A 25,512-nucleotide genomic window follows, 5' to 3' on the forward strand; every position below is an offset into this window, starting at 1 on the left:
CCTTCGCCTGCTCTTCCCTGGAGCCCGAGCGCTGCAGGGAGCCTACCGCTCTGAGCCGATTCCGCTCCAGGCAGCCCCTGGAGTTCCTGTGTGGTCTCCTGTGGCCCTTGGGTGGATTTAGAGTTGTATCCCTTGGACATGGAGGCATCTAGTATGGGGCCAGGTTCTTCGGGGCATGGTAGCATCCCAGGCTGGGGGCTCACCATCCCCTCGTTCCAGGCTTTGCAGATGAACTCTCATGCTTGAAGCAAATACAGCAGCCCCTCCATTTGATTTTGGAGGCTATTTTTAGCATCCTGGTTTTGTTACAGTTCATTTGGGGGAAAATACATACACACACCCATAAACACAAATAGAGTCATAGATCTAGGTTGAATAAACTTTTAAGGTGTTTAATCCATTACATTTATCTTGTTACGTTCTGCAGGTTAGTTCAGACTCTCTCGACATTGGTTCAGGTTAAGGTCTAGCTGACTCTTTCTTGCCATGCTGGTGTGAACTCTAGGGCTGTATCTGCCCCCCTTGGTGCTTATTGGGGACTGTGATTTCCCTGCCCTCATTGCTTATCCCAAGTGATCTTACTTATTGATAGGAACCAATGCTTTATTCTTGAGCACTTGTCAACATGATTTTCCTTTAGAAAGTCTCATACTTTTGACAGGAAATAATAGTTTTGTTGATTTTGCCATGTGTTTTTATCTGCCTACAATGATTTTTGTTTTTCCAGGATTCCCTGACTTTTATGTACCAGGCTTTGGAAAGGAACATACGGACAATGTTTACAGGCGCTCAGCAGTCATGGAAACATGTCTCCAACCCTTTGGCCTCTTATTACCTGTCTTTTCCCTATGCAAGACTTGGTTGGTAAGTATCAATTTCTCCTACACCCAACCGCTGCCTTCAGTATGAAGTCCACTCAGTCATTCAATAGATGGTATAGACGGCACCTCTTTGCTCCTTGTATTCCAATCAATTCATCATCAACAAAAACATTAATTTAGTGGTCAAGTTATTGTAAAGATGAAACTATCTCCTCAAAATTGGTCATAATGTGTTTAAATACAAGGAGCAAAAAAAAAATACAAGGAGCTTTCACTTTACTGAATAATTACAAAGATGAGGTGTTGTAGAAAAATCATAAAGCTTTGATGTTCTTAAAGACCGAATGTTACAGACTTTTGGGAATCCAATGATACTAGAAGCGTATAAACAGAGCTCTTACAGTGAGTGGAACATCATCCCTTCCTATGACTAAAGTCGAGTACACCACTGTAATTTTATAAATAGAATGTTGGGGATTCCTCTGATTTTAATAACCAAAACCAAGCCCAAGGATAGAAAGGAGACTGTTTCCTGAGGGTTTTGGGGGTGGGGGTTGTTTTTTTTCAACCACATTTCTTAAATCCAAATGACACTGTTTCCCTTGCAACAATTTGCTGACAGCCCTTCTGTCTTAGGTCACTGACGCGTTCAGCCCCAGCACAGGTGCAGGAGGTGAATGTTGTGTTTATTGGTGGTTCACTTGTGCATAATGGCTCTTCTTGGCTGCCTTCCTGAAAGGGCCAAAGAAGGCCTCCTGGGGGGCCTGCTGGCCCCAGGGGTGCTACAGAGGTCCGTCCTGGGCATCCAGCCCCAGGAGTGCAGGGACTGGCCCCAGGGCCCTCTCACCTGGCATCAACCCCTTCAGAGACTTCTCTTTCTCCTCTGTTCTGCCATTGAGTCTTTATGTGGCCATAAGAACTAGAAGAAATAAGTGATTTCCGGTCCTTCTGGCTGCTCCAACAGATATTCGAGCCTTTGCTCTATAACTGGTAGGCCATAGACTCATTTAGAAAGACTCATCTACGAAAGATGTTGAACATTCAATTTCTTCACAGTACGAGGTACCTTATGCAGTTATGGTAGAAAGAACAGGACACACTTAACACATGCTTGTCTCAGGCCCCATTCAGTTGTTTGTTACCTGGTCACTCGGACGCAGCCCCTGCCGTTGGCCGGGTGCAGCTTTCCTCTGTGTTCTGGGGGAGCCCGGGATCGCGCTTAGCTGCTCCGGGTTCTGCATACCAGACGCGGTGCTTTGTGAAGATGCTTTACACCTGCTTGGGTCCTAAGGTTCAGAAATACCCAGAGGCCTTCGCGTCTCCAGTGCTGTGCTTCTTGGAGAGCAAGACTGAGTCACACAAACGACACAACCTCAGAAGAGAGATTCTCCGCTGTCAGGCAGGGCAAAAACATTTACAGGGGGCAGTTCGAGGGTTGGGTTCTGGGGAGGAAAGAAGCAGGAGACTGTCTCACCCGGAGCGCTCAGCAGATACAGGAGAGCAGCGTGGGGGGGGGGTCCTCTCTTCTCCCCTGCAGGGCAATGGCCTCGGCTGACCTCAACCAGGACGGGTACGGCGACCTGGTGGTGGGTGCCCCGGGCTACAGCCGCCCTGGCCACGTCCAAGTTGGGCGCATATACCTCCTCTACGGCAATGACCTGGGCCTGCCCCCCATCGACCTGGATCTGGACAAGGAGGCCCACGTGATCCTGGAGGGCTTCCAGGTGAGGCACCTGTCCCTGATTTTCCCTTTTAGAGTCTGTAAGCTGCTGCACATCGTCCGTGGCAGATTCTCCAAGTGAATAGCCAGTGACAAGGATGACGAGAGCGGCAAACAGCTGGTGGCCTACGTCCCTGTAACTCTTCTCATTTTGAAAAACCTGTTCACTCCATTTATCTCATCCTGTCGTTAACTGAACGGTTAGTCAGATACCTGCCAAAAGCACACCTACCATTTACTTGGAGCTGCTTTGATTAGCCAGTCAGGGTGTGATTTCTTGATATTACAAAACATTCCCCCCCCTTCTTTTAAGCTTCCCTGTTTTTATATGTAAATTTTTGTTTTGTAAGAATGTGTGTTCCACAGAAAAGCTGTACGGAGTTCCCACACGCTGCTTACCCAGTTTCCCTGTCCCTGTGCCCCCGGCTGCAAGGATGAAGGATTAGGAGGAGCCATCTCAAGTGTTTGCTCAAGGATTCAGTGCTTGTGGAGGGATGAGGGGGTACCCGCAGGAGGGCCTGATGGTGCCCCTGGTGGGGAAGACACGGGTCGCCTGCAGCTGGCAGGCGCTCTCACCGGCTGCCCTGAAGTGCTCTGTGTCCTGGAGCAATCCTTTCTGGTTTATCGAGTTTCCCGCCCTGTACGAAGGAGCCGTTTTCACAGATGCCATTGTTTGCAGGCGCAGCACGATTGGCCAATCAGTGATTGATGCAGGTTCTGGGCCCCACGTATGTGGCAAACCTCCCCTTGTGCAAGAGCACTCCTTGTTCTGTATGTTGTGAAACAGTAGGGGAAGCAAGTGTTGCTTTTCGGTCTGGGCTGATTCTAGAGAGTGGGAGATGTGAGATGGAGAAAAATCCATCTTGGAAGGAAATGGTCCCCGATGGGACCGGGTTTTCCGCTTGTAAACCGTGCACGTGGAGACGATAAAAGCACCTGCCCTCCTGCGTGTCAGGTGCTCAGAGCGGCGTCTCCGGCAGTGCCGTCCAACAGAACTTTCTGTGCCGGTAGAGGTGTTCTGTAGCGGTGCCACCCGAGAGGAAGGCCACTAAGTGCCCTGGCTTCTGAGCATTTGCAAGGCACCTAGTGGCGCTGAGGGGCTGAGTTTCTAGTTTATTTAACGCGAGTGTAACTATAGTAGTCACATGTCGCCAGGGGCCACCGCGCTGGACAGTGTGGCTCTAGAACCCCCTGAGTGCTGATCACATGTTAGCTATCATTGCTGGTGTGTGCGGTCATTATTTTGGTTCCTTTCCAAAGGGAGCCTGGCCCTTATTGCAGGGCACAGTGGACACTAGACCATTTTCTAAAACCCTAGACCTTGTGGAAACGGACCCGTTTCTCTCTGGCACCTCGTCTTCCCCTCAAAGCTGACAGGCCAAGAAGGTCCTTGGGGCAGAGCCATCCCATGGGCGGGTGGCAGGTCTATCACAGTTGCAGCAGATTTGTCCCTTGGCCTGGGCTTCCAGGTCGGGTGTCCAGGTCTCTGTACTCCCAGGGGATCGCGTGCTCATCCGAAGGCTGTGGCTCAGCCAGGGGTGGGTCACACGTGCCTCTTTAGTCCTCAGGTCGGTTCGGCTCGGCTGTGGCTGTGTTGGACTTCAACCAGGACGGCGTGCCTGACCTGGCCGTGGGAGCGCCATCAGTGGGCTCTGAGCAGCTCACCTACACGGTACGGCTGCAGCCGGTGGGGGAGTGGGGACCTCAGGGAGGGGGAGGCGGGGCAGGGTGCAGCCTCTGTAGAAAGCAGACAGCCACCTGGGCCGAGCCAGCATCTGTAGGAAGACTATCTCAGGCCCGCCGGCTAGGGTCCTTGACGTGACCTGGTTACCTGGCGGTGCCTACTTCCTGCCTCCCTGGCCTTTGTTTGACCTCCCAGTTTTCCTAATTCCACCAGAAATTTTACTCTCCCCTCTCCACCAAGATGCTGAATGCTAATTAGGGGGATGGAAATTCCAGCCACTCCAGGGGCCCCCACCCCCCGTCATCACAGCAGAGTGGTAACCTCCCCAGACCCTCTCTCTCATGCACAGAATCCACCAACCCCTGGTTCCTCACTGAGATCCTGGGTCCTGGAATGGAGGCTCTCGTCTATGTGGGCCCCGTACACGGCTGGGCACCAGCTTCTTTGCCCTATGTGACCCCAAAGGGCAAAGGCCCTTCATCACTGTCTACCTGCCATGAGCTCAGCTTCCCTACCTCCTCATTCTCTGCTTCTACACTGTGAGCCGTTTGTCATCTTCAGTCTCACAGGCCCCCTCGCTTGAGGATGTGGGTCAGACAGTTCCCTCCACCTGGAAGGTCCTGATATGGCACCTATGCAGGAGCTGTCATCCAGCCACACCTTGCTGTCCTACTCCACATCCTTTGCCTCTACTCTAGTACCTTCCATGCCACAGTGTCATTGCCCATTGGCCAGCTTTTCGGGAGGATAGAGTGTGGTCTCATTTATCACGGTCTTCTCTGCCCTTGGCTCGTGGTGGAACATAGACGCTTCTATAATGAGTGAGGAGGGAGACCAGCAAGCTATAAGCTAGGAACTGGTTTGTGACCACAAATGATGGCATGTGTCTCAAGGCAAATGGACGGTGGCCACACGACCAGTCGTGTTTGGAGGAGTCATGGGCTGGGTCAGGGAGGGCCTCATGGAGGCATCAGAAACAAAGCTGGGCTCACAAAGGAAGGCAGGCGGGCCAGTTGTCCAGCACACTGAACAAGTGTGCACGGTGGGCAAGGGTAAGAGTGACTGTTTCAGCATTGGGGTCTCCAACAGTCTGATGGAAGTGACAGACTAAAAAACCATGTTAAGCCCAGCAGCAAATGCACAGGCCCGGTTTCTGACTGTCACTGAGCTTCTGACAGTAGGGACTCGGGTGATTTATGTCATTGTCACCCGTCTATCCTGTGGTTGAGGTTCTTGGGTTGCCACCCAGGCCTTCTGACCACCCCGTGGCTTGCCTTTTGCCCAGGGTGCGGTGTACGTCTACTTCGGCTCCAAACAAGGAGGAATGGCTGCTTGCCCCAACGTCACCATCTCCTGCCAGGTACAGTTACCATCTGAGCCAGGGCTGGCAGGCCACACCTTGCCCCATCCTGCCAACAGCCTCTGACCAAGACGTGGTCTCCCGGTTTCCCCTAAAGGACACCTACTGTAACTTGGGCTGGACACTCTTGGCCGCAGATGTGAATGAAGATGGAGAGCCCGATCTGGTGATGGGCTCCCCTTTTGCACCAGGTGGAGGGAAACAGAAGGGAATGGTGGCTGCGTTTTACTCTGCCCCCAGCTGGAGCAACCAAGGTAGTGCTTGCAGGAGGGATGGGCGGGGACCTCCCTGCTCTCTAGTCCATCCTCATGCCTATGGGTTTGCGTCCTTTCTTCCACATTCCATTATCATTTCACTTAAAGTTTCTAAGAGCTCTTACTCTTGCAGATAAGAGTATCTCGTATCTCTTGTATCTAGATAAAATACTCATCCAAATGATCTGGAGTCACTGGATGTACAAAAAGGGGTCCAACTTCTAGGTCCAGAACCCAAGGGGGCCCATAGGTTGTTGGCACAGGCTTTCCCTGTAAGCACAGGATCCCAGGAGGCATCCCAGTGATGTTCCAAACCGCCCACTGGGGGCTCTGTTTATATTGCATTGCAGGTTCACTCTGCTGACCTGAGCTCTAGCAATTTACTTCTCATATGAGGTGTGGGACCCATTTCTGACACTGGGGCCCTGGAACAGCTTGGGGTGTGTAAGTCAGCCCACCCCCCCTCCAGCAGCCTCCCACGTAAGGTAAAAGGCATTCGTTTGTCCGTAGAAAAGCTGAACGTGGAGGCGGCCCCCTGGATGGTGCGCGGTGAGGAGGACTTCTCCTGGCTAGGCTACTCCCTCCACGGGGTCAGCGTGCACAACAGAACTTTGCTGTTGGTGGGGAGCCCAACCTGGAAGAACTCCAGCAGGTGAGTGCCCCTATTGGGGCCCAGGAACCAGTGGGCACAAGGAGCAGATGCCTGCAGCTGTGGGAGCCTGTGAGGGGTGGAACGCACAGAGGGGCTGAGTTCTTACCCTGCAGGGAAAAGCTACAGCTCTGGGGTAAGGCTGCAAATGCTCCTCCTTAGAAGTTTAAAAATGAGATAGAAAGGTGCAAGAGTTTGCTGGGGCTGCTGTGACAAAGTCCCACAGCCCAGCTAGCGTAAGCCATAGGAATTAACTTTCTCCCAGTTCTGGAGACCAGAAATCCAAGGTCAAGGTACTGGCAGTCGATTTGAGACCTCTCTCCTCGGCTTGCAGGCCGCCACCTTCTTCCTGTGCCCACACATGGCCTCTTCTGTGTATGCCGATATCCCTGGTGTTCTTCTGTTTCTATAAGGACACCAGTCCTATTGGATTAGGGCCCCACCTCTTTGAAGACCCTATCTCCAAATATACATATTCTGAGGTTCTGGGGTTAGGGTTCCAACATGTGGATTTTGGAGGCATACAATTCAGCCTGTGAGTAGGCATCCCACTATCTGCTCTCAGTGGGGAGGCAGGTCAGTGAGCCTCGTATCTGGAGAGTCTTCATACTGCGAATTCACTCTGCAAGCCACCCCGCTCACATGCCAGGGATCACAGGGAGGGGGGTAGGGGAGGGGACGAGGAGGGTTGCCTTCGCCTGGACCTGAATACTCGGCCAGCTCTTAATCCTTCGCCCCAGCAGCTCAGTTGTGTATACTTCCTTCCAGTCTGGGCCATCTGTTCCGTGCTCAGGATGAGAAACAGAGCCTTGGACGGGTATATGGCTATTTTCCCCCAAATTGCCGAAGCTGGTTTACCATTTCTGGAGACAAGGTATGGCTGCTGCTCCCTCCCCAGCAGAGCAGACACCATGGAGGGTTTTCTGAGCTGTGAGGTATTGATTCATTGCATTTCACAGACGATGGGGAAGCTGGGGGCTTCCCTGTCCAGTGGCCATGTGATGGTGAACGGGACCCGGAAACAAGTGCTGCTCGTTGGAGCCCCGACTCATGGTAGGTCATGTGCCATGAAGCTCGGCTGCTTTTCAGTCAAGTGGCTCCTTGACTATGTCCTATTGGGGAAAAGTTGTGAAATCTAGAGCCAGACACACCTGATTCTGAATATTCCCTTTTCTCATTAATAGCATGCAGCTAACCTTAGGGAAATTACTTAACTTCCATGAACATTAGTATCACCATCTGCAAAATACAGATATTAGTATCTACCTCAAGGGTTTGTGAAAATCCTGCATGAAAGTAACCTAGTATGTTTTTAAAGCTCCTGTCCCACTGAGCTTGGGGCAAGAGGGAAATTCAGAAAATTCTATAAATCAGTTCACCAGGACTAGGTCTGCTCTGAGGACCTATGTTAATAAACCATTATTGTATTTACTTTATGGGAAAGAGTTTTAAAAAGCCAACAAAAACCTACTCCCTTCAGGCACCTGGGTGGCTCTGTCGGTTGAGCATCTGCTTTCAGGTCCAATTCCAGGTTCCTGGGATCCTTGGGCTCCCTGCACAGCAGGGAGTCTGCTTCTCCCTCTGCCTCTCCCTCTGCTTGTGTTCTTACTCTCTCAATAAATACATAAAATCTTAAAAACAAAACAACAAAACCTACTCCCTCCAAGATGATCAGAGTGAATCATGTTTATTGTATAAACTTATGAAAATACAAAGAAATATTTAGAAATCACCCTTTATCCAGATATTTAAAAACTTAAGCTCATACTATATATATATGTATATAAAATACATAAAATATAAAAATATACATAATATATACATATAAATTTTCACACCTAGTTTTAAAATTTTATATTCCAAGTGTGTCCTCATGTTACTAAGATTCTTCTAGAATATGGTTTTCGATACTCATCACATTTGTTTCCATGTGCTTATGCCCAAATTTACTAATATTATCCTATTGCTGGAAATTTAGGATGTTCTCAAGTTTTCACTACTGTTAAGGTCTTACCTATCAAACATCCATGTACAGAAAACCCTGCCTTTCTGGATCTGTTTTTAAAAACAGATTCCTAGAGGTGGAATTCTGGGACTAGACGTCTAATAGTAAGGCTCTTCTTACATATTGTCAAATTATCTTTCAGGAAGATTGTTGTTTCACACATTAAAGAAGCAGAGTGGGGGCAGCCCTAGTGGCGCAGCGGTTTAGTGCCGCCTTCAGCCCAGGGCGTGATCCTGGAGACCTGGGATCGAGTCCGCGTCAGGCTCCCTGCATGGAGCCTGCTTGTCCCTCTGCCTGTGTCTCTGCCTCTCTCTCTGTGTCTCTCATGAGTAAATAGATAAAATTTTTAAAAATCACTTAAAAAAAAAAAAAAGCAGAGTGGACTGGGAAATGAATAGCTAGATTGTTTTTCTTTCTCTTTCATTCCTTTTCTTTTTTTTTTTTTAAACTATGCTCCATGTCCAACAGGGGGCTTGAACTCATGAGCCTTAGATCAAGAGGTTCATGCTCTACGGATTGAGCCAGGCAGCCACCCAAGAATGGCTAGATTTTTTCATTGCATGAAAAACACCGGAAGCACTGTAACAAGCACTGTAACACTGGAAACTTGCTGACTTACATTTGGAGTAATTGAGGTTTTCCCACCCTTTCACAGAGATTAGGTGGTGATTTTCAAACTCTTGCAACACCTACAAGTGATTTTATTTGCTTCACTTCTGCTCCTACTGGAGTGCTGTGATTAGAGCTTTCCAGACTTTGTTTTAATGTTCTTACCATCTTAGGATTTTCCTGTTACAAAATACTGTATAAAATATAAAAAGGTTAGTTTACATATCTGTATTATATACAAATTAGCCCTTCATTAATTTTCCTGTTTTTTACTTGTATTTTACCCACATAATTTGGTATAAAATAAAAGGCAGAGCACTTGTTGCAAAATTAATCAGGATTTCAAGCTGGTGATGGGAGTGCATTAAGCTGAGCATGGGGCCCCATGTGGCTGTGACACATATGCTGAATCTGTGTCCTAACAGCTTGGCTCCTTTGGGCACTGTACAACTTCTCAAGCCTGGAATCAGATTGGACACTATCATCTTCATTTTCAATCCACATGGTACCTGCATTTTATTATAACAACCCCTAAAATCCTAGTTTAGTTTTGCAAAGATGTGTCACTGAAAGGATTGTAGGGACCTAGTGTTAAAACCATGAGGGATCCCTGGGTGGCGCAGCGGTTTGGCGCCTGCCTTTGGCCCAGGGCGCGATCCTGGAGACCCGGGATCGAATCCCACGTCGGGCTCCCGGTGCATGGAGCCTGCTTCTCCCTCTGCCTGTGTCTCTGCCTCTCTCTCTCTCTCTCTCTCTCTGTGACTATCATAAATAAATAAAAATTAAAAAAAAAACCATGAGCTGCCTCCAACAGGTAGTTCATGTGGGGGGCAGACAATGTCACTGTGTCACCTTCAAAAGGTCAGAATATCCGCAGTATCCTCGTGAGCTCACCAAAGTGCTTCAGTGTAGTCTGGGCATCTCGGCTCTATGGTACAGATTCATCTAACTTTGAACAATCCATGTACTTTCAGGGTGATCCCCGAGGGCAGTGGTCTGGAGCTTGACTCTCTCAGATCCATCCCTCTCCTCCTGGGCTCTGTCTCTGGCTCAGCAGTCTTTGGTTCAGAATGTGGCCACTGCACAGAATGAACAACTTAAATGTTGAGTGGGGATTTTACCGGGTACTTATGAATAACAATGAAGCATTTTCAGTATGAAAATGGTAACACTCAAAAATGTCAAAGTTGAGATGAGGTGGGCACTCCTACAGAGCTGGTGAGATGTAAAATGATACTGCCCTTTCAGAAATGTTTGGCAAAATGGCAAGAGCATTAAAGATACTCGTTCCCTTGGAGTTCTATGGACCACTTCTAAGAATCTGCTCTCAGAAAGTATTCAGAACTGCAGGGAAAGATATTTATCGTAGTGTCAATTATAATAGTAAAAAGTTAGAGATGGCCAAAATGTAAAACGTATACGATTTTTAACCCCCAACAATCTCCATTTTGTTTAATACATATATGGTTATCAAGCTCCACAAAGAAATATATGCTATAGAACTTCTTTATACTTTTTTGGGGAGCACTTTCCACACCTTTTATAATGATAATGTAAAAAATCTTGGCATTCACAAGTTTGACACTCAAAGTTTTGACTATTTTGTGGTAATCCTAAAAGTCAGTGATACAAAATAATGTGATCCATAGTTTATCAGTTACAAGTGAAGCCATGCCGCAAGGTGGTGTCCCCTTCCCCGTGGCTTGGGAGGGAGCCCAGCCAGTGGGATCATCTGTGCTTTACACCAGCTGTTTTCTGCTGTCACGGTAAGTGAACTTGAGAAATCCTAAAAACACTTGTGGGTGTAAAGAAAACCTCCCCCATACCCTTTTAAAAACCAAGGGTCTGTTGAATTACTTTAGAGAGAAATACTAAGGCATAACCTTGGGGTTTTTTTCTCTTGTCTTAAATGTGTATGGTAAGCCCTGATTTGCCTCAACAGGGAAATGAGGTATATTAAAATTTTTTTATTGAAAAGTATCAGTTTCAGGTGTAGGTCACCATGACTCAATATTTTTATACATCATGAAATGATCCCCGTAAGTCGTTATCATCTGTCAGAAATGAGGTGTTTCGAATGGCCAAAGATTTAAAGTATCTGAATCCCTTTTTTATAGACTTATTTTTAAGAGCAGTTTTAGGTTTACAACAAAATTGAGTGGAAAGTATAGAGGTTTCCTGTAGATCCCCTACCTCCACCCATACAACTGCCTCCCCTGCTATGGACCTTCTGCACCAGAGACTGTGCATTTGCTATAATTCAAGAACCTACACTGACACACCATTGTAATTAAGGCTATAGAATTTAACATTAAAATTCACTTTTTGTGTTGAACATTCCATGGGTTTGGACAAACGTGGAAAGACCTGTATCCACCATTACATTATTATATACAGAGCAGTTTTGCTGGCCTTCAAATCCTCTGTGCTCATCCCTTCGTCCATCCCTCCCTCCCTCCTAGACCCTGGCAGCCAGTGATCTTTTTACATCTCCCTAGCTTGCCGTCTCTAGAGTGGCATACGGTTGGAACCCCCCAGTCTGCAGCCTTTTCAGATAAGCTTCTTTAAGCATTATGCATACTATGCATTAAGATTCCTCCATGTCTTCATGACTTGGTAACTGATTTTTAAGATTTTATTTATTTATTCATGAGAGATGGAGAGGCAGACACATAGAGAAGCAGGCTCCCTGCAAGGACCCCGATGTGGAACTTGATCCTGGACCCCGGGATCCGCCCTGAGCCAGAGGTAGACGCTCAACCACTGAGACACTCAGGCATCCCAGTAACTGATTTATTTTTAAATATTTTAAATTTGGAGAATTTAAAATTTAAAGAAACTTGATGAAATTATTCTAAATTATGCATTGTAATAGATTATGATAAAAATGAAGAGTTTTGGAAGTGATCATCACAACTCCTCCCCCTCCTCCCACCCTTGTGCACTTGGAGCCATTTGAGCAGCAGACCCATGAAGCCCTCGTATAAAAGAATGTACCTTCTAAAAACAAGCCTGGAGAACCCAGTCTGGATGGGGCCTGCAAAGCGACCTTGGGGTGACTTCCCTGAGACAGTGGGTCTGTATGGCAGATGCACGTGCCTTGGGGCCCAGCAGCAGCAGCCAGCGATGTGGACTCAGCCCTGCATGCAGAAGGCAAACTAGCTGTGGTCCACGTGTACACCCACACAAAACAGCAGCACTCTGGGCCCCTCCAGCAGGCAGGCGGAGCGAGAAGCAGGGAGCTCCCAGGATTTCTATATTCTATATTCTGGGGAGCTCAAGTCCCTTAGGAAACATGAGAAGGGAATGAGAATTTTTTCTTTCACTATTTCTTCAGACTTTGGACTTTCACCCTGAATATGATGAGCAATCATACTTTAGTAAAGACTGTTCTCTTGGGAATGTTGTTTTCAGTCCGGTTGCTCACTCTTGTGTTCAAGAATCCCAGACAGCCGAGCTTTCTGAAGTGCTGTTCTTCTTTCCTTCCCTCCCCATTATTTCTGACTGTGATTGCAGGCTCCTTTGAGCTCTCGTTTCTAGTGGACAGTTGGCTATAAACAAAGGCACAAGGGAAGGCTGCCCAAGAAAGCAGTCACATCAGTAATGTCAGTTTTGCACACAACACAGAGGAGACCCTGCCTTGGGACTGGCCCCATTGGCTGGCACAGGGCCGGACTTGTGGTTGGCCTCTCCAGACCCCACCCCCGAGCCGCAGATGCTATTAGGTTTTTCTGAGACAGTCCTTATTTCTGAAATCAAGACTGTTCCAAATGACTTCCTACCTTTAAAAGTTCAAAATTCATTTCATTTAAAAAATATTTACCCAACACTTGTGCTGAACCAGACAACGTAGTATGCATAGCATGTGACAAGGTCCTGGCCCCCCCACTTGGCACTGAGCCTGCTGTGGGTGTGGGGAGGCAGGGCCTATTCCAGGGAGATGGCACAGCATGCGCAGCACATTTAAGGGGTGCGTGTCGGGGGGAAGAGGCTCACACTGCTAGAACCCAAGTAGCATTCAGATTCTGGAAGGTGCTGTGAAGAATGTAGACTTGATGGGAAGCTCTGTCAGGAGTGTTGACACTGGCAGGTTGCAGTGTAAAGATGGTTATGTGACTACTGAAGGGGTCAGGCCTGTCTGATGGGGTATCACTGAACTTGCCCCACGTTTGAGTCTCTGTGCCCAAGCCAGCTATACCTTCCTGACACCCAGAGCTGGTCAGTGCTACAACCACGTGTCCTGTGGGATTCAGTGCCTTATGTCTTCTCTTCATTCCTGCAATGGCAGATGATGGGGTGCCCTGGTTCTTTTCAGATGAGGTGTCCAAAATGGCATTCCTGACCATGACCTTGCACCAAGGTGGGACCACTCGGATGTACGAACTGACCCTCAACGCACAGCCTGCTCTGCTCACCACCTTCAGTGGGGACCGCCGCTTCTCTCGATTTGGTGGAGTTCTGCACCTGAGCGACCTGGATGGTGATGGCTTAGGTGGGAAAGGAATAGGGCCTCAGGCCAAGAATGGAGTCCCTTTGTTCAACAGACTGGTCCCCTAATTGGAGTATCTAGGCTCTGCCCTCATAATTGGCAGCTCAGTGATCCCAGGGCCTTTAGATCTATTTTAAGTCAGGTAAGACCAGAGCCAAGAGTGAGCTATACATCCTGAAGGTGGTAACACCAGAGCCACCCACATACGTGGTTGGAAGAATAAACTAGGAAACAAAGCCTTTCCTATGTGGGGATGAAATCAGGGCAGTCTATTTGAAGGATGCACTAACCTGACTTGTGACAGGCTGGGTGAGGATCCAGAGTGCACAATGGAAAGGCTGACAGTGAACAGTGAGACTTCCTTCTGACTTCTATTGTTTGCAGATGAAATCATTGTGGCAGCCCCACTGAGAATAACAGATGTCACCTCTGGACTGATGGGGGGAGAAGATGGTCGTGTTTATGTTTATAATGGCAAACATATCACCTTTGGTGACATGACAGGCAAATGCAAATCATGGACAGCTCCATGTCCTGAAGAAAAGGTAACATGCTCCCATACAAAATTCTGTGCCATGTTGGGAAATGAGTTCACCTGCTGATCCCTTGGTAAAAGAACTTAGAGTTTTTAACTGAATGGTCTTGCACTCAGGACACAATCATGTGCCCGTTTTTGTAGGCACAAGTGGCCGTGCATTCTTGCAGGCCTGTACTGTTTACTCCTGTAGCTAACGTCTAGTTGGACGTGGTGTTACACTGGTTCTGGTCACAGCCTGCCACTGCCTGGTCAGGAGTCCACAGCAGAAAAAAAAACAGGCCATGACCACTGCAATTTCTTTAAAACACTCCCTTTTTTATTTCCTATTTCACTGCTTTTATTCGTTTTCTCAGGTGGGTTTCCTTAAGTTCCCTGGACATAAAATGCCCATCATTTTAAAAAATTTGATAGGCACTTGAGTGACTCCAAAAGCATCTGCTTTTGGCTCAGGTCATGGTCCTGGGGTCGAGCCCTGCATCCGGCTTCCTGCTCAGCAGGAAGCCTGCTTCTCCCTCTCCCTCTCCTACGCCCCATGCTTATGCTCGCTCTCTCAACCAATTTTTATTTTTAGAAAAGATTTAATTGCCAAATTAAAGTTTATTGTAAAAGTTGTAGAAAATACACGGTGCAAAAACATTTTTAAAAAAATTCAAAAATCTTCTGCCTAGAATTGCACTCTGCAGAAATATACCTTTTGATGTATATACTTCTGGTATTTTTTTCTAATACCTTAAGGGCTACGACTTACTGTGCATATACTCTGTGCCTAGCATGGTGCTAGCACTGGACAGAGCTCTCACTCCTCCCCTTCTGGAACCCCCATCAAAGCTAGTAACTTGGCACCAAGCCAGCTGGAGACACTGGGAGGACAGTGCTCCAAGGCACAGTGCTTGGAGGTCAAAGGTCAGGAACCCACAGCAAGAGCGGATTCCAGGATTCTATAGCACACTCTCCATCATGACACTGTGTGGCTATATTCACAACTGTGAGCATATTGTACACACATCTGTCACATGATTATCTTACTTGCCTATACAGGTAAGACAATTACCTGTCTGTGCTTGCTTCTATCCCTCCCTCTACAGCACCTCTCCTGGCTGCCTATTTCATCTGTGGACAAGCCACAGTTTATTAAGCGCTGAAGTGAGTGCATCGATTTCCCTGTAAGCGGAATTTCTGGGGTCAAAGGCACACACACATTCAGGGCTCCTCTAGCCTGTAGAGATGTGTGCATGGGCTGTCAGATGCCTGGTTTAACCCCCCAACACACAGTAACCAGTCCCCCTCTCACCCTTTCCTTTTAGGCCCAGTATGTACTGGTTTCTCCTGAGGTAAGTACCTCCTGAAGGAATGAAGAAAGAAAAACCACAGAAGTGCCGTTTCTCTTATTTTAAACTGGTAACATCTGGTATGTTTTCCAAAGACCATTGACAGACACTGTTTTACAGGCAAGTTCAAGATTTGGGAGCTCTGTGATCACCGTGAGGTCGAAAGACAAGGTGAGCAAAGACTGCATTCCTGACCTTTATATGCTAAGGCTGTGGGTGGGGCTGATCTCATTTTATGGCTCCAATTTATGGGAAAAAGAGGAACACAAAAAAGAAACCGCCACTCACAGTCCCATTGCTTTCCCAATTTCATCCCTAAGGGAAGGGACTGGCATATCACAGCCCGTGAGCCAGCTCGAGTTTTATACAGCCTGTGAACAAAAAATGATTCCAGTTTAAATGGTTGGAAAAAAAGGATATTACACGACCCATGAAATGTCTATGAAGTTTGAATTTCAGTGGCCTGAAACTAGTGTCCTAGTTTCCTAAGACCACAGCCAGGCCCACCAATGTCCTTGTGGCGGCGGCTGACGAGCAGCCTCAGAGACTGCCGTCCCATGAAGTGTGATCTGGGCCCTTCAGAGGAACTTCGCAACATAAATACTGTTAATATTTTCTTCCAGACTCCTGGGGTTTCTGTAGGACTCCAGTGACAAACAAACCTGCATGCACATATTCTTTTTCTGGTCACTATGTTCACACACTATAGTATATTGTGCCTCTTCTCGAATACAGGTGGAGCTCTTTGCTTCTTTTTAATGACTGCAGAGTACTGTCTAGATGCATCATATTTTATTTGGTTCACTTTCTCATGGACATTTACTCAGTGATTTCCAATGTTCTTACTATTGTGAGTGTTCTTGCACAGCTATTATTTTTATATAATTGTGCAAATACCCCTGCTAATAATATTCTTAGAACACTGCTAAATCAAAGGGTATGCATATTTTGGATTTTAATGGATATAGCAGTTAAAGGGTTTTATCTTCAAATATTCATCTAAACCACTGAATCCATCCATTCGTTTCCTTTAGGGTGTATTATTGCACAGAACACTGTGAGCTTGGAGACAAAGTCCCTGCCTTTGAGGAAAAACACAATTTCATTTATTTATGGGAAGTAAAATAAAATGCAAATCAGGACTAAGGGCTAAAGAGTAGCCTGAACAGAAGTAACTGGGGTGGACCTGGCTCCAGCTTCTGGGAATTGGGTGAAGCTGCCCTCTGGTGGCCAACAGCTTAAGTGGCCCTTGCTTGAATTGATAAGCAAAAATTTAGGGTTATCCAAAACCAAAAAAGGATTAAGTTTATGGGAGGATTCTCAAAGGGGCTGGTTACAGAATACATCCTAAGCTTGGCTTACACTTAAAATTCATTTTCTAAAAGTTAGACATCAAGAACCCATAAATTATACAAAAATTATGCATCTATCAACTTATTACACCGAGTGCTACAGATCATCTAAAAGTAATTTATAGTTGATTCTTTTCTGTACAACACTGCAAGTTCACCTTCGTAATTATAGTTCACTGGGGTGAACACTCAAATTATTTCACCTTTACAACACTACCTGGGATTGGGGCACCAAAGCACCAAGTTCAGTTATATTTAGAAATGGACAGTCTGAGGGTGATCAGCATGACCTCTTACTGAGCCTTAAGTAATGACATTGTTAGCAACAAGCTAGAATTAGGACGTGGCCCGCACCTGCGCTGTGCTACCATAGTGTGCCTCTCTGAAACCCTCCGTGGGGCTGCCTTCCTGAGCTCGCGGGCCCCAGCCAAGCAGTGTTACACTGAGGCCTGTGCCCTGGCCCCAGGAACATCCAGGTCAGTGTCCGATGACCAAGAGCCAAAAGCAGTCAGATGGCAAGGGCAGTGGAAGCCTGTGCTGGTGGAGAAGAGGGAGGCAAGCCATGGGGATCGGGAAGCTGACCAGAGGGCAGGAAGGGAAGGTCTGAAATGGAGAGGAGACCCAGCTCACAGCTAAACTGTGGGCAAATCTATAAACAAGTACTAATTCCATAAATAAAAGAGGCGAGTTTTTTATTTTTCCTTTTGACACTGGGGTGTGTAAAAAAGATACAAAGGGCAGTATGGTAAAAGGGCACAGGGTGAAGTCTCATTAATCCTGGATTCAAAAAAAAAAAATTCCTAGATTCCATTTGTAGCTTTCAAAATGAAATCTGTGAGAACTTTTCCCAGGAGGTTCAGTGGTTTCATGGTCACGCCCTGCTCTGAGCAAAACAGCCATTGGTCAGTTAGACACGGACCAGCCTTGGTTTAGGATATGAAATCCAAGCTCAAAGTGTGTAGATATGCCTCCAGTGAAAATGTTACCAACATGCTGCAGGCTTTGAAGATGATTCTGAAAGACCACTCGTAAACTCTTTGAAGCAGCAGGGATGTATTTTCCTTTATTCTTTATGCTCCAGTGAAGGGACTGGAGTGAATGTGCTTGGTTACGGTTTCTGAACTCACAGATTTGAGAATGTGGCATCTAAACAACGTTTCCGTGTGTCATCAGAGCCCAGCATTGATACCTGGACAATAGCAGGAGCTGAAAAGGCGTCAACACTGTTGTGTCTCCTCTACAGAATCAGGTTGTCGCTGCTGCCGTGAGGAGTTCTCTGGGATCCCGGCTCTCTGGGGCCCTGCACGTCTACAGCCTGGGCCTTGATTAAAGACTTCACCGTGTTTTCCTACCCTGCGTGCCCTCCCTCGTGCCAGGTCAGCTCCAGGGTGAGCATTCTGGTGGACGAAGCGGGACATCAGGGGAGCCCTGGGAGATCCTGCAAGAGGATGCATGCCTCCCTGGGAACATGATACAGTCCCTCCTTCCTTGCTTCCCTTGTATTTAAGCTTATTCCCAACTTGCTGCCTGTGCTTGGACCTGTTGTACAACCTCTTTCCTCTTCCACATGAATACCTGGGTCTTTCTGATGCTTGGAAAGGCTCTGTGGTTCTTTTAGGAAAACCTCTGTCACCATTTCTCCTAAAATAAATGTCCTTTTAAAAATGGTGACCCAACCAATCAAAGTGAACTAGAAAGCATAGTTTACAAGGAAAAAATGAGCAGAGAAATAGCAGTGGCAAGTACGGTGGTTCATCTGCTGTAAGCGGGTTGGTCCTTTCTTAGAAGGACTAGTGCATTTATATAGTGAAGGACAAATACAAAACTAAAACCTCACCTCGTTCCCTCAAAGGCTTTTGTAGAAGCAGCTGTTCTAACAGTTGAACCTAGGACTCTCCAGGGGAGAGTCCTCCCAAGGGAAGCCATTGTTGCATTGGGTTGATACAAGCCCTGCCAACAAAACTAATGAAGAAGAGACCTGGCCCAAGGCCACTGCAAGGGACCAGAAGGGGTGAAGCAAGCCATACCTGTCTTTGTTCCTGGGCTGGTTTTTGTAGATTTCACTGCCTATCCTGCAGGAGGGCACATTTGAGGGAAAGGAACCTATCAGAGGCTTTTAGCTTCATGAAACATGTGAAGGCATTATTACTAATTCTGCAGCAATCAGGGAAGAGCCTTTTTCTCCTGGCACTAGCAAAAAGGGTACTAAAAAAAGCAGGGAAAACTGATGACAAGAACCCTTTTTAGTTTCTGTAGAGGCAGTGGAGACTCGTTCAAAGAAGACAGGAAGTCAGCTGAGGAGTAAAGTTAAATTAGAAATCAAGGGAAAGCTACTAGAGTTAAAATCGTGAGCATAAGGTGAGTATATAAAGGGGAAAAATAGGCATGTATCTAGATGGCACCTCTGTATGACTTCTGGGACTGTCATCTTTCCTAAAGAGGTATGCTAACTGCATGGTTCCCTTGGGCACAGCAAAAAGCACAGACACACCATTTAGCTTCATTTGGGTAATGATTATGGGTAGCTCAACTTACATGAAATACTATTAGTTAACTGTATTCACTTACGAATTGAAGTCTGCATTCTTTCATACTGCCATTGCTATAGAAAGTGTCTATGCTTCCCTAATGGACAGGGCCTGTTTGAAACATGATTACCATCTACCTAAGGATTCATATTTTCCTCAATGCCTAAACATACCAGATCAGATTTCATACAGGATATTTAACCATCAAGTGTTCAAGGTCAACCTGGATGGCAAAGATGTACAAACCTAGGATACAGATGCTAACGCATCATCCCAATAGGTGGATTAAATTTTCACTACACTAAGTATTAACTGTAGTTCTGAGCATGGATTCTAAAATGCTTAACAACAATGGAAATACCTTGTAGAGTTTTAATCTCTCATTAACACAAATCTGAACTATTTAATAACTCCATTACCTTTATTTCAAGATATCAAAACACAACTACATATGTGTGATTTGTTTTTATATTACCTGCATATGTAACAACTTGCTGCAAGACAGGAGTGTTTCTATGCCTTTGAACCCCAGCCCTATGCCCCATCCACTCACCATACAGTAGACCACCACCACAGGTATTACACTAAAGTAATGAAACTCAATCCTGAGATTAAAGTGTGTTAAATATTGTGACTTCAAAAATAAAGCTGTATACAACTCCTGAGATTTCTCAATCTGTTTATCAAGAATAAAGTATTTAGTAAACGTCACTTTCAGATGCTATCTTCTCCATTTCCTTAGAGGGTTCCAAAAACAGTCCATTAACAGTATCATTCCTTGACCTTGTTAAACGGAGGTAAGACTGCTTGCTCATTTACATAACCAAACACTTGTGCTTCAAGTGATTTTAAATTTGGAATTAAAATGATTCACTTCTTATTTAATACAAGAAGCATCCTGCCGTCAGCAAACCAGAGCTAGTTGACATTTGACATTTTGAAATCCTACTTGATCTAACTACCTTCAAGAACTTTATAAACCATCAGTAACTTACTCTTCATCAGACTTAAGAGGTAGTTGCTTTTCCCTTTATTAAAGAGACATGACTCCTGAAAAAAAAATTTTTACCCAAGTCCACAAACTAAGTCACACCAAAAGGAAAAAGGCCAAAACTCTATTCTGTGTCTCAACTGGGCTTTCAGTTCTTCCCTGTCACAGCTAATACTTATAACCTATGTACAGTGATGAATAAGATCCTAAGATCAAAAACAGCAGCAGTGCTGAGGTGCGACCAAGAGTGTCCCAAGGATTATGAAAATCATCACACACATTCATGATGCTAGAGTGTTATGTACATCCAAGTCCAACACCCACACTACAGGTGCCCCTGACCCACAGGGAGGTGCCAGGTGGGCCACTCAGTGCTGAGACCAACCCAGCTGGTGCCTTTGCATCTGCCAGCTTCTAGTGGCTTCTTATAAGCACACACAGGAGTGAGGAAAACCACTTACAACTCCATCTGTTTTCTTTCTATAATCAGCTACTGGAATAGCAGTTTTATTCCCATCATCAAACCACTCAGTAAATGGACTCAACTTCTTCATGACATCCTGGTTGTAGTATTAGGTAACCCCAACATTATCAACACATCTACTGTTTTACTACTATTATACTATAGTTTAAGAGCTGCTCTGGACACTCTGAAGTTTATCTACTTTCTGGTGTCAGGAGGCCCATCTGTCAAGCTCTAAGGTATCATATAGATTAACTGGGCTACATATACCTTCTTTGGTGGGTGAGGGGTGGTTGAGGGACACCTCTATCTACTCTAAATCAGGGAATGACCACAGAGCTAGAAGACAGTAACAGAATAGAAACAGTTTCTTTCAACATTACTTCCAAAGGCTTCCATTATAGCCAAGCAAAGAAAAATAGTTTTATGTGGAAGCAAAAATCTTAATTAAATGGAATCTATTTAAGCTGATATTAAATCACTTCCTTGTTATCTCCCTTATATGAAAGGGGGACAAATACAATAATATAAAGTATGTTAAAGATGGATTTAAAGCACAACTTTCAGAGTTTAAGGTTAGTATGTATTTTCCTACCTTTCCAGGCTCCTGAGAGTCAGGAAGGTCCCAAGAACATGATCCCCTTACTAAGAACTCCTGCTGCCTGATGTCACTGTGAGCCTGTCAAGTTTTCAGGCTTCGCTTGGCAGGAAAACCACACATTTCTTGATATGTGTACATCAGGAAATCTATACAACATCTACTCTCACATCATATGTATGAAAGCAGCATTTTAAGGTTGTGGGAAACAGAATTTTGGCTTTTTAGAGAACATGTACTTTGCTTCCTTACTCAATTTTGAAAATGCACTTATGTTCTAGCATTGTGAGTGCCAGGAGATCTTCATCACCAGACATTATAATTTAAGTGATTTTTTTCAAGTCCTGTTTCTATAAAAGAAAATAATGAAAGAGTACCAGAAGTTTCCCATGACTACCATGAAAAAGAACCCAGTCTCTACAGGGTTGATGTCGTTAACGGTTTGTTAGGACACTCCTTCCTGATCCGAGTCCATCCGGCCTGATGCTGTGCTTCATTTCCATCCTTCTGTCTGTCTGAAGGGACTTTTTGGGTAAAGAAGCCATCTAAATAAAGCATGAAAATTAACCATTTTAGTTTGTGTCTTAAAAGAAACGCCACTAGTAAAATGAGAGGACACTCACTACCAGATGAGGGGAGGACTACAAGCCCTGAATCCATATCCTAAGTATTCATTCCTGCTGTAAATTACAAGTAGAAAGGTAAGAAAAAGGATCAACTTGACATATTTTCTTAATGAGAACACTAGGTTCTCCACACTTCAGTCTGGGTCATGACAAGGCCTGCAGCAGAACTGCCAGTATCCGTGTAAACGCAGAATGCTCAAAGAAGAGCTAGGTATTCTGCACCGAAGACTGTCCTGTGTATGTGCCAGGCACTGCGCTTCACAGCTCCTACGTAATTCTCCTGCTAACACGATGAAACAAGTGCTTCTGACTTAACTGACAGATGGGGAACCTGAGGTAGGCTTAGAGCAATTCAAGAACTTGCTCAGGGTCACAAAGCTGACAATGCAAGCCTAGGCAGTGTGCCTTCAGAACCTGGATGTCGTCCCTCAGCAATGCTGCTGCAAACCACACCCTCCATACCACGGGAGGCAAAGGAGCTTCTAGTTGTCGTCCCAGGAATGACAGCAAACGCCTCCAGATGAGGCCACTTCCCATAAACATAATTCCTGTAATCAGCCAAAACACTCTATGGTCCTAAAAGAGAACACAGAGTTCATTTCAATTACAAAAAGTTTCCTTAGCAGCAAAATTCCCCAAATTATTACTGCCCCAGAGCTTAAAAGAAGCTTTTGGTTATTTGTACAGCTTTCTCCTACAGAAAGGAATGAAGAACAAGGCTTTAAAGCACCAGAGACCAAGAATCAGAAAATAAATTAGAAGGGAAACATGATATAAAAGGGTTTAAGTATTTTAAAATCATCTGTAAGCCAAACAGAACTACTTTTTGTTTCCTCCCAGTCTGTGTCTACATGTACACAAATGTGAATAGCTATAATCACATAGGACATACAACTTGATTTACATTTTTTGCTTAAAGCGGCGATTCCCAAGCCGTGAGGTAAGGTGTCCTAGGTATCACAGAACCTCTGAATATTTTAAGTTTTCAAGGAAAACACAGTGACATCGGCAAAACAGACCTAGCTACTTCATAAACAACTTGTTAGGTAATATAGAACTACAGTGTAACAAAAGAAACTTCGGGTTTAGTAATCCTATGAAAAAATTACTAAGACACTAGACACTAAACATCATGAACTAAGAATGTTTGGGAATCTCTGATTTACAGTAAAGATTTCCCTGTCATTTTCACACTTGTACCATTTTGGCAGTGTAACGTACAAGGTTCATGCATCAGTGTATACAACCACACACATTACGTTTCCTCTCCCACAGAAAGGGACCTCATCTACAGCTATGCCACTAGCTGGCCCTTAGCCACAGCTTGGTTACCTCCAGTGAGAACTCCCCTGCCCCAAGGCAGTCCCGTTACCCAATGATTAGTTCTCCCCAGTGCAAGTGCATACCCTCTATGAAAGAGAAACCCATTGCTTTGGAACATGAAGTTAGACATATGTATCAGGAAGACAAGTGCTAACATGAGTTAACTGTTTTTCAGGGAACACATTTCCAGTTATCCAAAAAGAGGACCCTAGTTTATTAAGTAAAAATTATATTTAAATGAGATTTAGAACAGATTACTACCTTCTTTGCTATAGACTGGTTCTATAATTCACCTATGAATAAAAATCTGGGAATGCCAAAATGTGATTAACTAGAGAGGTTAAGTTCCAACCAAGCTCCAAATTCCATATATGTGAAGAAATTATGGGAAGATGGCATAGCAAGAGGACCCAAAGCTTGCCTCATATCACAGGTACAACTAGATAACACATTAGTGTAAATAACCCAGAAAATGGCCTGACGACTGGCAGAACAAACTCCACAAGGAAATGGGAGAGGAAGCCATACCAGAGAGGGAAGGAAGTGCAGAGCCACGGTGGGGAGCTAAATGAAACCTCCAGATGAGAACACTAGGTTCTGTGGAGCTGTCCATGAGAGGGAGGAGCCTGCCAAAACAGAGAAGGGAGAGAATCAGACTATCATGCTGGGGAACCTGCAGGGGAAGATGAATCCCCATAACATTTGGCTTTGAAAACCAAAGGGGCTGAATTCTGTGAGTTCTTACAATCAACAGGACTTAAAACCTGGATTTTAAAAATCAGCAGGCTCAACTTTAAGACAGCTGAGAGGGTGAGAGGAAACTGAATCCCTACCATTAAAGAGACAACACAAAGAACAGCCTGGGAAGATGAAGCACAGAAGCAGCAGTCTGAAGACCGTCTGGGGCATACAGCAGGTGAGCTGTTCACTCAGCTCTGAGAGTGTCCTGGAGAGACCGAGATCTTGGGGGATTCCTCTAGGAAGAAAGGACCTGTAGGGGCTATTCCACATTTAGAGTGGAAATGAAAGACCATAAGTGATGAGAGTATGAAATGTAGGAAACACAAAAGCAGTAGAAATAAGTCTAATAAGTAGAAATCAGTCAAAGGATATAATAAATAAAAGGATGTAAAGTGTGACATCATATCCCTAAAATATGGAGGGGAGAGGAGTAAAGAAAGGGTTCAACTTAGGCAACCATCAGCTTAATACAGACGGCTACCTGCAGAAGATGTTCTATATCAACCGGTGGTAACCACAAATCCACCAGCCATAGATATGCAAACAATAAAAAGAAAGGAACCCAAGTCTATCACCACAGCCAGCCAGCTGATCATGAGAGGAGAGAACAAGGGAAAAAGAACACAGAAGCACTACACAACCCAGTAAACAAGTAACAAATGGCAACAAGTACACATATATCAACAATTACTCTGAATGTAAGTGGACCAAATGCTCCAATCAAAAGATAGAGGGTGATAGAATGGATTAAAAAAACAACACCCATATGTGTGCTGCCTACAAGAGGTGCATTTCAGACTTAGAGTGACACCTGCAGATGAAAGGGAGAGGATGAAGAAGCGTTTCTCATGTACATGTACATGGATGTGAAAGGAAAGCCAGAGCAGCAATACTTATATCGGGAGGGGGGAGGGGGGGAACGACAGACTTTAAAACAAAGACTGTAACAAGAAGCAAAGAAGAACACTATATAATCATAAAAGGGACAATCTAGGGATCCCTGGGTGGCGCAGCGGTTTGGCACCTGCCTTTGGCCCAGGGCGCGATCCTGGAGACCTGGGATCGGGTCCCACTTCGGGCTCCCGGCGCATGGAGCCTGCTTCTCCCTCTGCCTGTGTCTCTGCCTCTCTCTCTCTCCCCCTGTGTGACTATCATAAATAAATAAAAATTAAAGAAAAAAAAAGGGACAATCTAACAAGAAGATATAACAATTGTAAATATTTCTGCACCCAACAAGGGAGTACCCAAATACATAAAGCAGCTAATAACAAACATAAAGGAAGTACAATAGTAATGCAAGAATAGCAGGGGACTTTAACATCGCACTTACATCAATGGATAGATCACCCAAACAGAGAAGCAACAAGGAAACAGTGGCTCTGAATGACACACTGGACCAGAGGGATCTAACAGATACTTTCAGAGTATTCCGT

At 45.5% G+C, this 25,512-nt stretch overlaps 2 protein-coding genes across 5 annotated transcripts in view; one reads left to right on the forward strand and one right to left on the reverse strand.

The window, feature by feature from the left end:
- Window positions 1-20,002, forward strand: part of GPLD1 (glycosylphosphatidylinositol specific phospholipase D1) — a 62,189-nt gene extending 42,187 nt beyond the window's left edge. For all 3 annotated transcript variants that reach the window (XM_055323065.1, XM_055323066.1, XM_055323067.1), the window contains 13 exons: window positions 728-864; window positions 2,359-2,545; window positions 4,103-4,213; window positions 5,511-5,585; window positions 5,683-5,839; window positions 6,350-6,491; window positions 7,257-7,362; window positions 7,448-7,541; window positions 13,418-13,594; window positions 13,976-14,136; window positions 15,434-15,460; window positions 15,578-15,628; window positions 18,053-20,002. In XM_055323065.1, the coding sequence (XP_055179040.1) occupies window positions 728-864; window positions 2,359-2,545; window positions 4,103-4,213; window positions 5,511-5,585; window positions 5,683-5,839; window positions 6,350-6,491; window positions 7,257-7,362; window positions 7,448-7,541; window positions 13,418-13,594; window positions 13,976-14,136; window positions 15,434-15,460; window positions 15,578-15,628; window positions 18,053-18,139 (1,512 nt within the window). In that variant the 3' untranslated portion in view covers window positions 18,140-20,002. The remainder of the gene's footprint in view (window positions 1-727; window positions 865-2,358; window positions 2,546-4,102; window positions 4,214-5,510; window positions 5,586-5,682; window positions 5,840-6,349; window positions 6,492-7,256; window positions 7,363-7,447; window positions 7,542-13,417; window positions 13,595-13,975; window positions 14,137-15,433; window positions 15,461-15,577; window positions 15,629-18,052) is intronic.
- Window positions 19,733-25,512, reverse strand: part of MRS2 (magnesium transporter MRS2) — a 35,282-nt gene continuing 29,502 nt past the window's right edge. Inside the window, exons 10-11 of one of the 2 annotated variants that reach the window (XM_055323068.1) lie at window positions 22,478-22,591; window positions 19,733-21,934 (exon numbers count right to left, since the gene is read on the reverse strand). In XM_055323068.1, the coding sequence (XP_055179043.1) occupies window positions 21,824-21,934; window positions 22,478-22,591 (225 nt within the window). In that variant the 3' untranslated portion in view covers window positions 19,733-21,823. Of the gene's footprint in view, window positions 21,935-22,477; window positions 22,592-23,866; window positions 23,965-25,512 lie in introns of those variants that run through there. The other variant, XR_008664137.1, reaches the window with a different exon arrangement.

The sequence above is a fragment of the Nyctereutes procyonoides genome, unplaced genomic scaffold, assembly GCF_905146905.1.
Source record: "Nyctereutes procyonoides isolate TBG_1078 unplaced genomic scaffold, NYPRO_anot_genome, whole genome shotgun sequence".
NCBI classification, from domain to species: Eukaryota; Metazoa; Chordata; class Mammalia; order Carnivora; family Canidae; genus Nyctereutes; species Nyctereutes procyonoides.